General features: G+C 44.4%; 1 protein-coding gene across 2 annotated transcripts in view; it reads right to left on the bottom strand.

The window, feature by feature from the left end:
• ARIH2 (ariadne RBR E3 ubiquitin protein ligase 2) overlaps positions 1-15,183 on the bottom strand; it is a 31,806-nt gene extending 16,623 nt beyond the window's left edge. Inside the window, exons 1-2 of one of the 2 annotated variants that reach the window (XM_075831765.1) lie at positions 15,035-15,183; positions 1,404-1,769 (exon numbers count right to left, since the gene is read on the bottom strand). In XM_075831765.1, coding sequence (XP_075687880.1) covers positions 1,404-1,658 — 255 coding nt within the window. In that variant the 5' untranslated portion in view covers positions 1,659-1,769; positions 15,035-15,183. The remainder of the gene's footprint in view (positions 1-1,403; positions 1,770-15,034) is intronic. The other variant, XM_075831766.1, reaches the window with a different exon arrangement.
• Between the last annotated feature and the right edge of the window lie 459 nt (positions 15,184-15,642).

Below are 15,642 nucleotides of genomic sequence, written 5' to 3'. Positions count from 1 at the left end.
AGCAAAATAAGAGTTACGGCCTAGCCCGGGGTATGCCAAAAGAATACACTGCGTAAATCGTGCTCTATGGATAAATTTAGGGTATGTAAACGTCATTCAAAGTGTGAACAGAGCCTAAAGTGTATATAAAAAAAGAAAAAAAAAGGGGGTCTAGAAAATGGATAGTAATGCCCTTAGTCGATACGTGTGTCCACGTGATAATGTATAGAATCATAAGGAATTCCATAGGGCATAATAAGGTAACGGAGGGATGCGGGGTGCTGGTCACCAGGCGATCTGTTTAAAGGAACAGTGTCATCACAAATTATTTTTTTATATGTTAAAGATGTTAGTGCTTTATTAAAAACGTTTATATTTATTTGTGTGTTTGTGTTTTACTTTTTCTTATTTTTACACTTTTTCTTCCCTATGGGGGCTGCCATTTTTTGTTCCATTTCTGTATGTGTCGATTAACGACACATACAGACATGGAATACGGCAGCCACAGTCCCATAGGGACTGCGAACGGCTCCCGTCCCATCCACTTCTGTGTACGCCGTCTGTGTGGGAACTGCGCATGCGCCACTCCCACACAGTCCAATTTGAAATTGGCGCCGTCGGCGCCATTTTCCTGTGGACCGGAAGTCGCGGCCGGACAGTAAGATTACTACTTCCGGTCGCGGCTTCCGGACTTGTGCACTTGGACCAGCGGCAGCAGACGGAGCGGACGGGCCGGAGGGAGCCGCGGCGGCAGGAGCAGGTAAGAGATTTCAATGTATGTTCGTGTTTGTGTACGTTTACTACTGTATGTAAACCTACTACACTGTGTGTTAGCTCAAAAAATGGCGACACACAGTGTAGGAGGATACACCGTTCAAACCCCTCGTTTATCCCGGCACTAGCCAGGATAAAGGAGGGGGGGATGCTGAGAGCTCACTAGAGCGAGGGCTTTTTACCCAATTTTGCAATGCTGCAATTTTGGGAATAGCTCCATCTAGTGACCAGCAATGGGAAATATTATAAATTAGAATCTAATTTATAATATTTCCTGACTCGTGAAAAAAAAAATAAATTTTAACAATGTTTAATCACCTAAACACTAAATGCTTAATTAAAAAAAAAACAACATGTTTTTCTGGCAACACATGCCCTTTAACAGAAAGTGGTTGTCCAAAGTCACGCAGACGCCAAATATAGGCGACTGTTTACATATCCAGGTGTCTACACAATTAGATTACTGAATGTTCCCATTCACTGACTGCAAGCAGAGATCTTGAAAACAGAGTTCAAAAACAAAGTGTGAGAAATGTTCCTTATACAATAATTAAGCTTCTTTTACATAAAACCTGTCAAAAATCCCGACATGACATAACAATATTCCAATGCTAGGGGTAGGAAGGCCATGTATAAAGTAGAGCGCTCACCATTAACAAGGACGCCAGGCTGGCCATCTGCTCATTGAGGGCACCCTCAGATTCCCTGTAAGTGAGGCAGGTAAACAGATATTCCTCAGGGTCAAAAGAATCTGCCCCCTGCTGCTCCACGTCATTAGCAACCCCCACATAGTAATCCTCTATGTCTCCGGGGTCGTCGTCTTCCTCTTCGTCGTCGTCGTCCTCGCAATTAGGGTCGTAGTCGTCATTGCTGTCTGATCCTTGACTGTTCATATCTACAGACATTTTACCATCGGGATGGGAGGGGTCAAAATTCAAGCCACAAAATCCTGTGCATGACCCCCTCACAGCAGGATGTAGGGCTGGTGTCTGGCACCCATCTGGGGTTGGAGTAGTCTGGAAAAGCGAAAGGACAAGAGTCAGTAACTCAGGATGAAGCCATAAGGCGATCACTATATAGTTACCTACACATCATACGGTCAGTCTCCTGACCTACACTAGCGATCTGCAATCCGTGGCTCTCCAGCTGTTAAACTACAACTCCCAGCATGCCCTGACAGCTGCAAGCTGGAGACTACTCACCTATTCTAAAGGATCGACGTGTCCCAATTTTTCCGAAACCATCGACAAACGATTGCCAGCGCACAAAATCGTTACAATCCCAAGATGGGAACAAGGACCAATTAGACCAGCAACAATAATTATGATGAACGACCAATTTTCATCACTGATCCTTTTGGCCATTAGGATCCATTCACACATTGCGGTTGAGGCGCGGTCAGAAACGCATCGAAAAAAAAAACATCCAAAAATTGCATGGGTTTTTATTGCGATTCGATGCGTTTTTCGATGCGGCTGCAGTAAAAAAAAAAAAACGCAACAAGTTAAGACGCACTAAATAACGGTAAAAACACATGCGGTTTTCAGATGCGTTTTTTTTCTACGCGGTTCTAACCGCACCAAAACGTGTGAATGGACCCTTAGGCCTTATTTACACTAGTGTATTTCACGTCCGTGACGTGCGCGTGAAAATCACATGCGTCGCACGGACCTATGTAAGTCAATCCTTGTTTTTCATGCAGCGGACTGTCCGCTGCGTGAAACTCACTTCATGTCCTATACTTGAGCGTTTTTTTGCGCATTAAGGACCCATTGAAGTCAATGGGTGCGTGAAAATCACGGACATCACACGGACGCACATCCGTGAGCTATGCGTGATTCGCGCAACAGTTGCTCAAAAAATGATGAGAAAAAGAAAACCACCTCATTAATAAAATTTTGCATACGTCAAAACAACTTGAAAAATAACGCAGACACGCACCAAACACGGAACTGCAACGCACGCAAAATGCTGCGTTATTTAGGCGCGCAGAACGCACACGCTCGTGTAAATAAGGCCTTATTGTTCCGATCGACTGGAAATGTTCATCCAGAGCTGCACTCACAGTTCAGCGGCTTGATCTTGAAAATATTGATGTCAGACACCCCTAAAAACAAAAGTTCAGCTTCAATTAGTACCTAGTGTAAGCCGGACACTTCCCAGAATGCAAATTTGCGCAGCCACTAAACAAGCTGGGCAAGTGCCACACTTAAAGGGGTTGTCCACTATTGAACAACTGATGACCCATCCACCGGATAGGTCATCAGTATATCAGCGGTGCGAGTCCAACACCCGGACCCCGCGCCGTTAAGCCGCTTTGACTATCTCCGGGCACCGGATGTTGTGGCCCATTATGCTATGTACGGAGCCGCAAGCAGTTGGCTCCATACATTGCATAGCGGCCGTGCTGCCGAACTGCGGCTCTGCTCCTATTCATTTGTATACAGTACTGCAGCTCTGTCGCTATTCAGTGGCCGGAGCCATCTGCTTCCGGCATGTACGTCCAGTGCTCGGAGGCTTAACGGTGTGGGGTCCGGGTGTCGGACCCCCACAGATCATGTACTGATGACCTATCTGGTGGATACCCCTTTGAGGCCCTTTTATACCGGCCAATTATCGGGCAAACGAGCAATCACAGAATTCCTGATAATTGCCGTGTAGACAGGGGAACGATCAGCAGAAAAAGCTAGTTTATCAGCTGACCATATGGTTTTAAATACGGAAACGATTATCGTTGTCGGCAGCACATCTCAGTGTAAACATGGAGACGCGCGGCCGCCATGATAGAAACGTATGGGGACGAGCGTTTGGAGTAACGAGTACTCAATCCCATACATAGCTCCTGGTAAAAGGAGCAAACGAGCGCCGATCAACAAGCTGTCTCGTTGATCGGCGCTCGTCTACATGGCCCAGGTCTGGTTGTGTAATATCACCTTTAGGGCATGTTCACACGGCTTATTTACGGACGTAATTCAGGCGTTTTACGTCCAAAAATGCGCCTCGATAGCGTTGGCAAACATCTGCCCATTCATTAGAATGGGTCTTACGATGTTCTGTGCACACGGTCATTTTTTTTTACGCGCCGCTGTCAAAAGGCTGACCAATCAGTGACTAATCAGTGACCTACACTTCTCATTGTTCCAGCCCAGCATGATCCACAGCACAGTGTGATTGTTACAGTGTGATTGTGCAGTGAAAGAAGCTGGGCTGGAACAATGAGAAGTGTAGGACACTAATTGGTCACTGATTGGTCAGCCTCATACACTCCTCTGTACAACGCCCAGTTGGTAAAAAGTAAAAACGAGCCCAGTTGTCCATTGAGAAACTCATTAGCATAAATCTAAACTAGCTCATAACTTGCTCAAAAATGATCATTTTTTAAATAAAAACCACTGTTCTCTACATTGCAGCGCCAATCACATCATGTAGGAGACAGGCCACTTATAATCTGGTGACAAAGCCTCTTTAAAGGGATTAGATAGTTGCAGGAGAAAAATGTGGATCATTCCAGGGGCGCTGCTGTGTGGTGGGAATAATGGGAGCGATATCCAGAGGTATTGGTAGGTTTCAATTTATTTGAACAGGTAGGCTACGCGTTTCAACGACGGACAGTCGTCTTCATCAGGCCATGTGTGAAGTTACATACAAAATGGCTTATATAGCATTTAGGCATGTGTCAAAAAACCGCCAAATCTGTAAAAGGTCAAGGTGCGATCGTGACGTCACACCCGGTTTTTTTTTTTAAAAAAACATAGCATAAAGTAACAGATACATTTAAAATTGGCAAACAGTCTAAAAGGTTAAATTTAAAATAGCAATTCGAACAGACGAACGGGCGAGAGTGAGAGACAGCAAAATACATACATAAATACATTGTTGGGTAAACTCAAAATCATATGTCATTAATAAACGAGTATAGAAACTTACAGTAGACGGTTAACATGGTGTGGTAGGATAAATGAGGTATGTGAATAAAATGGTGAGAATTGATTTGGCATGGGGCTACAGTGGGAATAAATGTATTTGTCGGGTTACAGAGCAAGAAGCCGGGACGCGGTTTCGTTGCCAAAGCAACCGAGCAGAGAGAGAAAGGACGGAACCAATGGAAGGGTCTGTGCTTGCTGCAGGTGAAAAATTAGGGCTTTGAAAAGTATATTGTAAGATTAAAGAAATATACATCGCTGGTGTATTAGTTTTAATCGAAATAAGGTGTTAAAAGGATAAATGGAAACTTACAGAGCTCTAAAAAGTGAATGGTTCAATTCCAAGTATTTCTATTCTAGTTGGAAATGTAGTTTAACCTCCAGTATGTAATTCTATTAGAGGAATATTCGGTTATGAACATTTAAAATTCTTTTAAAGACCGTTAAAAGCCGCAATTATATTAACAGGTTCTATTGTCGGGCAGCGGGACAAAGGGAACCCAAAACGGACGGGAACAAATGGAGCAAAACATGCTGAAGGTGAGTAGGTGATTATGAAAAATATTATTAATCTTCATGTTTTGGGAAGGTTAATTGGGCATTATTGTATATTTAATGTTCACAATGATGGAAGACACTGCATTAATGAATTCCTGTGGATAGTAAAGTAATAGGGGGAGAACATAGGTCTGTTAATGAATATTTTCATTTTAGTTTGAGAAAATGTTTGACTACAAGTGTTTAGTTTGCAGTTTAACCGATATTAAAAATGTGGGTTAATCTAACGTAGATTCAGATATATCGTTTAAGCCTCCTGGGTGTAATGTCTGTAATTTAAATATCCAATAGTTTTCCCTCTGTTTTAGTTTATTGAATCTATTGGGAATATCATGTTGTATGTTTTCAATGGGTGTGACTGTGATTTGATTAAATTGGGAATTATGTACATGGGTGAAATGGCGTGAAACACTATGTTTTAAAAAGCCTGTGTTCACATTAAATCTGTGTTTATTTATTCGGGCTCTCAGGCACTGTGTTGTCCTCCCTACATATTGGAGTTTGCATGTACACTCCATCAGATAGATTATATAGGTACTACTGCAGCTTAAGTATGACTTAATTGTAAAAGACTCTTTCGTAACTGTTGATGTGTAGGTGTCTTTTTTATTACTGATAGTATTGCAGCAAAGGCATCGTGGGTGGCCACATTTGTATGATCCATTAGGTCTAGGTAAAAAGCTGGTTTAGGTCTAGACCTAATGGATCATACAAATGTGGCCACCCACGATGCCTTTGCTGCAGTAGTACCTATATAATCTATCTGATGGAGTGTACATGCAAACTCCAATATGTAGGGAGGACAACACAGTGCCTGAGAGCCCGAATAAATAAACACAGATTTAATGTGAACACAGGCTTTTTAAAACATAGTGTTTCACGCCATTTCACCCATGTACATAATTCCCAATTTAATCAAATCACAGTCACACCCATTGAAAACATACAACATGATATTCCCAATAGATTCAATAAACTAAAACAGAGGGAAAACTATTGGATATTTAAATTACAGACATTACACCCAGGAGGCTTAAACGATATATCTGAATCTACGTTAGATTAACCCACATTTTTAATATCGGTTAAACTGCAAACTAAACACTTGTAGTCAAACATTTTCTCAAACTAAAATGAAAATATTCATTAACAGACCTATGTTCTCCCCCTATTACTTTACTATCCACAGGAATTCATTAATGCAGTGTCTTCCATCATTGTGAACATTAAATATACAATAATGCCCAATTAACCTTCCCAAAACATGAAGATTAATAATATTTTTCATAATCACCTACTCACCTTCAGCATGTTTTGCTCCATTTGTTCCCGTCCGTTTTGGGTTCCCTTTGTCCCGCTGCCCGACAATAGAACCTGTTAATATAATTGCGGCTTTTAACGGTCTTTAAAAGAATTTTAAATGTTCATAACCGAATATTCCTCTAATAGAATTACATACTGGAGGTTAAACTACATTTCCAACTAGAATAGAAATACTTGGAATTGAACCATTCACTTTTTAGAGCTCTGTAAGTTTCCATTTATCCTTTTAACACCTTATTTCGATTAAAACTAATACACCAGCGATGTATATTTCTTTAATCTTACAATATACTTTTCAAAGCCCTAATTTTTCACCTGCAGCAAGCACAGACCCTTCCATTGGTTCCGTCCTTTCTCTCTCTGCTCGGTTGCTTTGGCAACGAAACCGCGTCCCGGCTTCTTGCTCTGTAACCCGACAAATACATTTATTCCCACTGTAGCCCCATGCCAAATCAATTCTCACCATTTTATTCACATACCTCATTTATCCTACCACACCATGTTAACCGTCTACTGTAAGTTTCTATACTCGTTTATTAATGACATATGATTTTGAGTTTACCCAACAATGTATTTATGTATGTATTTTGCTGTCTCTCACTCTCGCCCGTTCGTCTGTTCGAATTGCTATTTTAAATTTAACCTTTTAGACTGTTTGCCAATTTTAAATGTATCTGTTACTTTATGCTATGTTTTTTTTAAAAAAAACCGGGTGTGACGTCACGATCGCACCTTGACCTTTTACAGATTTGGCGGTTTTTTGACACATGCCTAAATGCTATATAAGCCATTTTGTATGTAACTTCACACATGGCCTGATGAAGACGACTGTCCGTCGTTGAAACGCGTAGCCTACCTGTTCAAATAAATTGAAACCTACCAATACCTCTGGATATCGCTCCCATTATTCCCACCACACAGCAGCGCCCCTGGAATGATCCACATTTTTCTCCTGCAACTATCTATACCCAAGCGGTCCCTTCTGGTCACCGACTCGGATCTGGCAGCAGCACTGTGGCTTATATTTACATGCCTTAAAAACTTTGTCTCCAGGTGAGCAATTTTCCTGCCGCACTGTCTCACCTTTACCAATTGATCTGCACAAGGTGGCGCCGTGTCTTTTTCTTTTTCATTTATTCTCTTTAAAGGGATTGTCCGCTTTGACCAATTCATTTTTGTCGTGTCCCCAAGTTGATCACAGGGTTTCCCACTGCTAGGACCCCCAGTATTCCGCTATAATCTTCTGGGAAACCGGCAGCAAGGGTTTGACTTCTTTGCAGCACCACCAAAGGGGAAATAAAGAATAAGGCTGGGTTCACACGACCTATTTTCAGGTGTAAACGAGGCGTATTATGCCTCTATTTACGCCTGAAAATACGGCTCCAATACGTCGGCAAACATCTGCCCATTCATTTCAATGGGTTTGCCGACGTACTGTGCCGACGACCCGTTATTTTACGCGTCGCTGTCAAAAGACGACGCGTAAAATTACAGCCTAGTCAAAGAAGTGCAGGACACTTCTTTGGACGTAATTTGAGCCGTTTTTCATTGAATCCAATGAAGAACAGCTCCAAATTACGGCCGTCAAAGACGCCTCGCAAAACGCGAGTACGAGCAATTACGTCTTCTCCTGAAAACAGCTCAGTAATTTCAGCCGTAATGGTCGTTATCGTGTGCACATACCCTTAGTGTCCATTCAGGTCAATGTGCTAGTAAGGCTTGCGTGTGATGGGTCCTCCAGAGGGATAGACACTCTTTGTAGCTGCTCTCCGCTTTAGCTAATTGATTAACGGACCTAAAAGGACCTTCTTTATTAGTCTAAAATTCCTCAAGGTATTTTAACCCCTTAATATTCAGGCCTATTTGTCCCTTAAAGGGGTTTTCCCATCAGACACATTTATGACCTATCCATAGGATATCTCATAAATGTCAGATAGATGCAGGTCCCACCTCTGGGACCCGCACCTCTCTCTACAACGGGGCCCCCTAAACCCCGTTCTACCGCTCTGCTGTGACTGATTTCCGACCATGAATTACGAAAACAGTGTAGCATGCGAGTTCCGCTGTTTCCGTAACAACCATTCAGTTCTTTGGGACTTATGGAAACAAATTAACTGTTATATTAATTTTACAGGTTATTATGGTCGTGTAGATACCTTATAAGTGTAGGTTTATTTTTATTCTATGAATGAGCAATACAATTTATTTTATAATAAAGTATTTTGTAATTGATTTGCAGACTTTTTATTATTTCTTTTAGCCTATTAAGAAATTATAATTTGACATCTTCGTTTTAGGCTTATAATATATTAGCATACTTTTTTTACGCTAATCCAGTGATCTTGGTCACTATGACACAGGCAGCTGTTAGTGCAACAACACTGACAGCAGGCGGCGTACAGACAGCCCATTCTAGGTCCCCATATCTGATTACAAAAGGGGTTCCATAGTCTCCAATCGCATAAACGGAAAGCCTGGTGACCCGATCAAAGGAGGAAGTCCCCCTTTGATCGAACCACGGTCACTCTCGACTGCGACGATCAAGTGGTTAAGCTGCCGGGATTGAAGGTTCCTCTGATCCCATCCGTTAGAACAGGAGCTAGGCTGTCAGACCGCCGAGCTCCCGCACTGTATGGGGTTCCCATGCAACACTTATTCTACAGCTCCGTGTGTTTAAGGTGCAGTAGAAGGTCCCTAAATTAACGCCACAAAAAGACGTATTAGTGGTCATTAAGGGGTTAAAATAAACCAAACACACACACACACACACCCCCCCCCTTTGAAGCGTAACTACAGGTTACTCCGTCAGCTTGAATTATGGAGCTCTTTCAGCCCTCAATGACCGCGGTCAGTTTGTAGTCTGTTGCTAAGGAGCGACCGACAGAATTTTAAATATCAAAGCGAGAGTTTGTAGTCTGTTGCTAGGGAGCAAATGACAATATTAAAGGTCACGTGGAAATATCTCAGCGAACCTAAACTTCAAACCACTTCTCATACATAGAATAAATCAGACGTCGAGCAGATTTTCAGTATGACCACCGAGGTCCGGGTCCACGCCAGAAGACGAGCGCGGTAATATCCTGGGATCACGTAGCCCACCACTTATAGGACGCAAGACAAAAACCAGGCTTGTCAATAACCTAGAGCAAGTTAAAGGGACACTAAACCGAACGTCTATTGCAAGCTATTGTTCCCAGTTATATGTCATGTCAGGCAGTGCACAAAAATTCTCGCCCCCCCCCATGATCACCACTTTATCCCACCTATCTCCGGTGCGGAGAACCGCCAGATACGTGTGTGTGACTGATGTCAGCTGCTCCTCTTATAACGCTGCTGCACGATTATAAGCTGCCACATAGTCGTGCGGCCCTTTAAGGCTCCTGTGAATAGGCTGTAGTATGTCAATCGCATCTCTATACGAACGAAAATTCCCATAATTAACTTTTATTCCAGGTATTTAAAGATTTCGGTCATCATGGAAACAGCTCTTTTCTCCCACAATGTAACGATAAATCAATTCCAGCTCTGCCCACACCGTCGAACTGACAGCACACTGCGACGAGGAGCATGACAACGCTTTCATACAGCATCGAGCAGGATTTCTATACATCTTACATAGATAGGTGGAGGGTATAGAAGTCATGTAACTTAGAGGGGCCGTCCACCGGCCATAGAGCAGGGGTGATGTCTACTTCTTTACCCCATAATCAATGCTCGAAGTTAACCCCATTCACACTGCGTTATGGTCTCCATTCTGACACATACACTGAGAAAGCTGCCAACGTATACGGTACTTTTAATGGAGGCCATACAGCGCCAACATCCCTTATAGGATATTATGGCATCCGTTAAGCCTATATTTTACTGGGTGCCTTTGACTACCCTATTCTATCCAGCAAAAAAAACCACAGTATACACGACGTATACGGTCCGACAGAGGCCATAAAAACCGCTCTTATGAGAGTCTATGGCTACGTTTAGGTGGTTTCCGGACACACGTCAAACGTGCAGGGAAAACTTAGTGAAAGGGGCCGAGGAGGACAAACTTGCAGTTCCTGTGTCCCCATGACAACACTTCCTGCCCTGGGCTCTGGAGGTTCACCCTTATTATAGGTGAATCCTAATATCCATCCACTATCAACGTCTAGATCAAAACTAGATTGAACACAAGCAGTGTGAATAAGTAAGGGTGGCGGTCAACACACAGGCAAGTGCCCCCGCAACAGGGTAAGACCTCTGCTAGCACAAGGGGAGTCCGAAGTGTCCATTCTCTATGAAACATTACAGATCAGGACCGATCTATGTCTACAACAACAATTTATGTTCAATCAGGTTAAGAAGTCAGAATGTAGAACCAATGGAATAAAAAAAAAAACAACAACCTCTGAATAGGGTAAAACAAGAGGGTTGCAGATTAGACAAATATGGCTGATTTTTTCCAAAAACAGCGACACTCCAGTCCACAGGTTGTGTGTGGTATTGCAGCGTGGCACCAGTCACATGAATGAGGCTGAGCTGCAATATTAGACACGGCCCACGGACAAACGTGGCGCTGTTTGTGGAACAAATAAGCAGTGTTTTCAAGTCTCCTACAACGCCTCTAAAGTAAACCTCCACTTGTGATCTCCCACCCGACCGGATATCGGGCACGGAGAGACTACTGCATGCCAGATCTGTGCACAATATATTTCGGGCATCGCACGGCTGCAACAACTGTACCGCCCAGCGTGCCGGAGAGTTTCTCCTCATCCCACTGACTATACTGTGTACCAGGTCCATATTTAATGTCTCGTCGGTCTTGTTTTAGGGAAAGTTCACACGTAGCGTAAATACTGCGGATTTTCCCGCAACGGATTTTGTTGTGCAAAATTTGCAGCATAATACAGTAGCAGCAGAGTGGATGAGATTTGAACAAACCTCCTCCACGCGCTGCGTAAATGCAGAGCGGAAAAAAAACACTCAAATTATTGAGATGTTTTTTAATCTGCAAAATGTCAATTGTATTTGCGTAATCGCTGCTTAATTTCTGCAGGATTTCCCCATTGAATTCAATCCCGAGGTAAAACACGTTACAAATAACAGATGTTGCGTTTTTTGTGGGGGGGGGGGGGGGGGAGAATCCCAGCGATTCCATCGCAAGAAACGCAACTCAGATAAAAAAATCTTATACTTACCCAAAAGTCTGTGTTTCTTCCTCCAGACCGGCCTCCTGGGATGACGTTTCATCCCACGTGACCGCTGCAGCCAATCACAAGGGATGAAACGTTATCCCAAGGATGCAGAGCGTGATGATGTCAGAGGGACGCGTCGCCATGGCTGCAGGTAAGTATTTTATTTTTTTTCTGCGCAGTTTTCCGCAGCAGACATTCCGGCCGAAAAAACTGCACCACAATTTGGCACGGCTTTTCGTTTGGAATTCCCTGCAGCGCACAGGGCGGAGACGCTGTGTGCTTTTACGCAGAGTATCTGCCCTGCATGAACATCCCCTTAATGTTCGAGGGGGCGGTCGAACATCAACCACGTCTTAGACCACGCCAACTTAGGGAAGAGAACTCTGCCCACACATGATCCCAAGGAAAAATTCATCTGTTTCAGAAGATTCCAGGATTTTGCAATAATTGCAGCAAACAAAGAAAAAAACACCACAATGTGTACGAGCACCAACACAGGTGTACAGCTTCTCCCGTCAACGTTAGGGGTATAGGAGACATCAGACCTCCAAAATAGTTTCCACTGCGAATACGGTTTGCAGGAGTCCCAGGCAGTGAGACCTCCCCCTCTATAGATCATGAGCAGGCTTTAAGCCAATCATATACACAGGGTTACTCATCGATCACATGACCAGTAGAGGGGACCCTGCCAGACTTTGAGACCCCAATTTCAGAAAAAATCTGCCTAAAAATTCCTTCAGGAATATTGAGGCAGATTTTAACTTGCCTGCACGCTCTTTGCCATGTTTTTCGGCCGCAGCCATTGAGCGCCACAGGCAAAAAAAAACTCAGCAATAACCGCTTTCTCTGCCTCCCATTGATGTCAATGGGAGGTCAGAGACGGAAACGCCTGAAGAGCATGACGGAAAAAGCCACTCGTGGAAAAAAATGCCTCCACCTCCCATAGGAGCCGTTTTTTTGGGACAGTTGCCGCGTCAAAAACAATGCCAAAAAACTGTGTAAGGCTATGTTCACACGGAGTATTTTGGGGGAGGAATATCTGCCTCAAAATTCCGTTTGGAACTTTGAGGCAGATATTCCTCTCCCTGCACGCCGATTTTCGCGGCAATTATCGCGACGTTTTTTGCCCGCGGCCATTGAGCGCCGCGGGCATAAAACAGCGAGATATACGCTTTCTCCTGCCTCCCATTGAAGTCAATGTGAGGTCAGAGGCGGAAGCGCCCGAAGATAGGGCATGTCGCTTCTTTTTCCCGCGAGGCAGTTTTACTGCTCGCGGGAAAAAGACGCCGACGCCTCCCATTGAAATCAATGGGAGGCGTTCTCGGGCCGTTTCTGCCGAGTTTTGCGACGCGGTTTCCGCGTCAAAAAACTCTGCAAAATACCCCGTGTGAACATAGCCTAAACTAGGCCTAAGACTGCTACACCCTCCCCTGTTTATTTCACATGGGGTAAAACGATGATGTCATTAAACAGTAATGCTTAAAAAGGGGTGGTCTGGTTTAGAAAACCAATTTTTTAATACCCTATGAGGGAAGTTAATAGAGGGGTCTCATCTATTAGCCTGAGCAGAGAGTTGCTACAAACCGCATCTCTCTCTCTGGAGGACCCAGGACATCTGTGAATTACATGGACAGGCCATTTATTTCTATGAACGCTGTGTAATTCTTCATTTCTCCTGTGGTGGCGCTGCAGGGAAGGTAAACACTTGCGGCCAGGTTCTCCACAGAATACATCTGATCGCTGAGGGTCTAAGCAGCAGGACAACCTGCGATCAGCTAATCATCAGGGGATCCGTCTAACAAAAAGATTTCCAAAACAAACAACCGCCGCCCCCCCCCCCTTCCTTTAGGCTAGAACAAAGATGCCTAAAATAAAGGGCCCTAAAAGTCTCAACTCCCACTGGGACCTTCAAGGGTCATTTACCCAAACAGATCTACTCAACTAAAAATGGATGTTTAGGGAGTTTTTTGGCGCTGTTTTTGATGCAGAAACCGCGCCAAAAAATGTCCAAAATCGCCTCCCAATGATTTCAAAATCTCGTGGGAAAAAAAAGCAACATGCTCTTTCTTCCCGCGGTTCTGTCTCTGATCTCCCATCAATGGGAGGCAGAGAAAGTTTTTCGCTGTTTTTTTTGCCCACGGCGCAAAAAACGCCACAAAAAAAAACAGCAAAGAACGTGCAGGCAGGTCAAAATCTGCCTCAAAAATTGCAGATTTTTCTGCCTGCAAAAAAATCCATGTGAACGTACGCTAAGAGGCCGCTGGACTTAGCGCAGCCCCGATCAGATATTTACAGTGTATCTAATTAATATGCCAACGTGGCGAGTAGCGTTTCTGTTCCCGGAATGATTAATTATTGAAATACCCCTTTAAAAAGGAAACGGTCAGTCAGTAGGTTTGGATCCAAACACCAGCATGCCGTTAGGCAGCTGTGGTTTATTGTTCCAAAAATGCGCATGTCAAAAACGGACGTTACAGGAACAGTTATTAAAGTGAAAAACAACTTCCCGCGATGAGATCGAGAATCGTCATCGGGCGCATGCGCTGTGCGAATGTGGAGCCGAGGATCGTACACCTCACTGCGCACGATCGCAGCCTAATCTCGCTAAGTTGTGACTATTGTCAGAACATAATTTTTTTTACGTCGCCAGGTTTAGGACAATAAACGCCAAACGCCAGCTGCGTAACGACACACCGGTGGTTGAGTGGCTCCAAACCTACTGACGGTTTCCCTTTAAATCACCCAGCAGCAATGCCCCGGGCAACTATTGCGCAGCAGCGTCGTAACGCGTCAAAGATGGAGTCCACCGGATTGAGATGCAGCCATTGTGACGGTCGCACTGAATCATACGCATTGGGGGTGCGGGAGGTGTCACGACTTGGCTTCAACTTCTGCGCCATCTGAAACTTTACAGAGATGGACATCACCGCGCAAAATTCCCAAGAGTCACATGACGGAGTCGCCTGTAAGTTGATCACGTGACACGGCTTGTGCCCATATAACATACTAAGATCTGGTTACACTGCTGTGCCAATGCAGCAACCCTCAGCCTCCCCCTGGGAACTTGTGCCATAGACTTCACAGCGATGTTATTATTACTCAGCCACTTATCTGGCGCCTGCCCAGGGGTCACACTGCAGCCCCTGCCCGCCTGTACCCCCCACATACGCCATCCATAGACCTCAGCCATCCCCACCCTGCCCCTCAGGAGTTACCACACATTTATGTCCCCTCCTCCTCCAGCCACCCCTCCCCCATTATTTATCCCTGTCAGTCACTTGCATCAAATCCCACTGTCAAGCTCACCTAACCGGGACGAACCTCTGTCCTAAACCCAGCTACGCCGCAAGATCCCGTTGGTAGGCGGCGCTAATCACCCCCAACCGCTCCACCTCCGCCAGCCTCTTCACCGACTGCCTACACAGGAAGTGCTTCGCTTCTTCTGACGTCACTTCCGCTAGGCAGTGCGGATGCTATGACAACTTTCAAAGGCGGGGCTTGGGCGCTAACGAGAGACTAGGGGCGTGGTTAGTTTCGTCCCACCTTACTAGTCACATGTCAGCCACGTTGTGGGCGTGGTGATCACTCTTGAGGTCACGTGGTGGGATGTAGTCATCCTGCTGCAGCTGCTGTGTGATGGAGGAGGCTGTGGAACTACAAGTCCCGGCTGTTCTGTGATAATTAGATAGTAAATTAGAGATTCTTGGGTTTTTAAATTAAGTGTTTTTATTATTGCACCTGACTTTTTTAAGTGACGTAGTACTGAGAATGGCCGCCTGGACTACATGGCGACTTTTGTTGATCGTCGTTGCGCCAATTTTTTAAGTCACGTGACTGTTGCACCCTTATTAGGATTTGTACAATGTTGGTGACTTTTGGGCACACAATTGGGGTACACTGCACCCATTATAAAA

This window comes from Rhinoderma darwinii, chromosome 7 (assembly GCF_050947455.1).
Source record: "Rhinoderma darwinii isolate aRhiDar2 chromosome 7, aRhiDar2.hap1, whole genome shotgun sequence".
In the NCBI taxonomy this organism is placed as follows: Eukaryota; Metazoa; Chordata; class Amphibia; order Anura; family Rhinodermatidae; genus Rhinoderma; species Rhinoderma darwinii.
The sequence above is the reverse complement of the archived record's forward strand: the minus strand, read 5'-3'. Positions and strand labels throughout refer to the sequence as shown.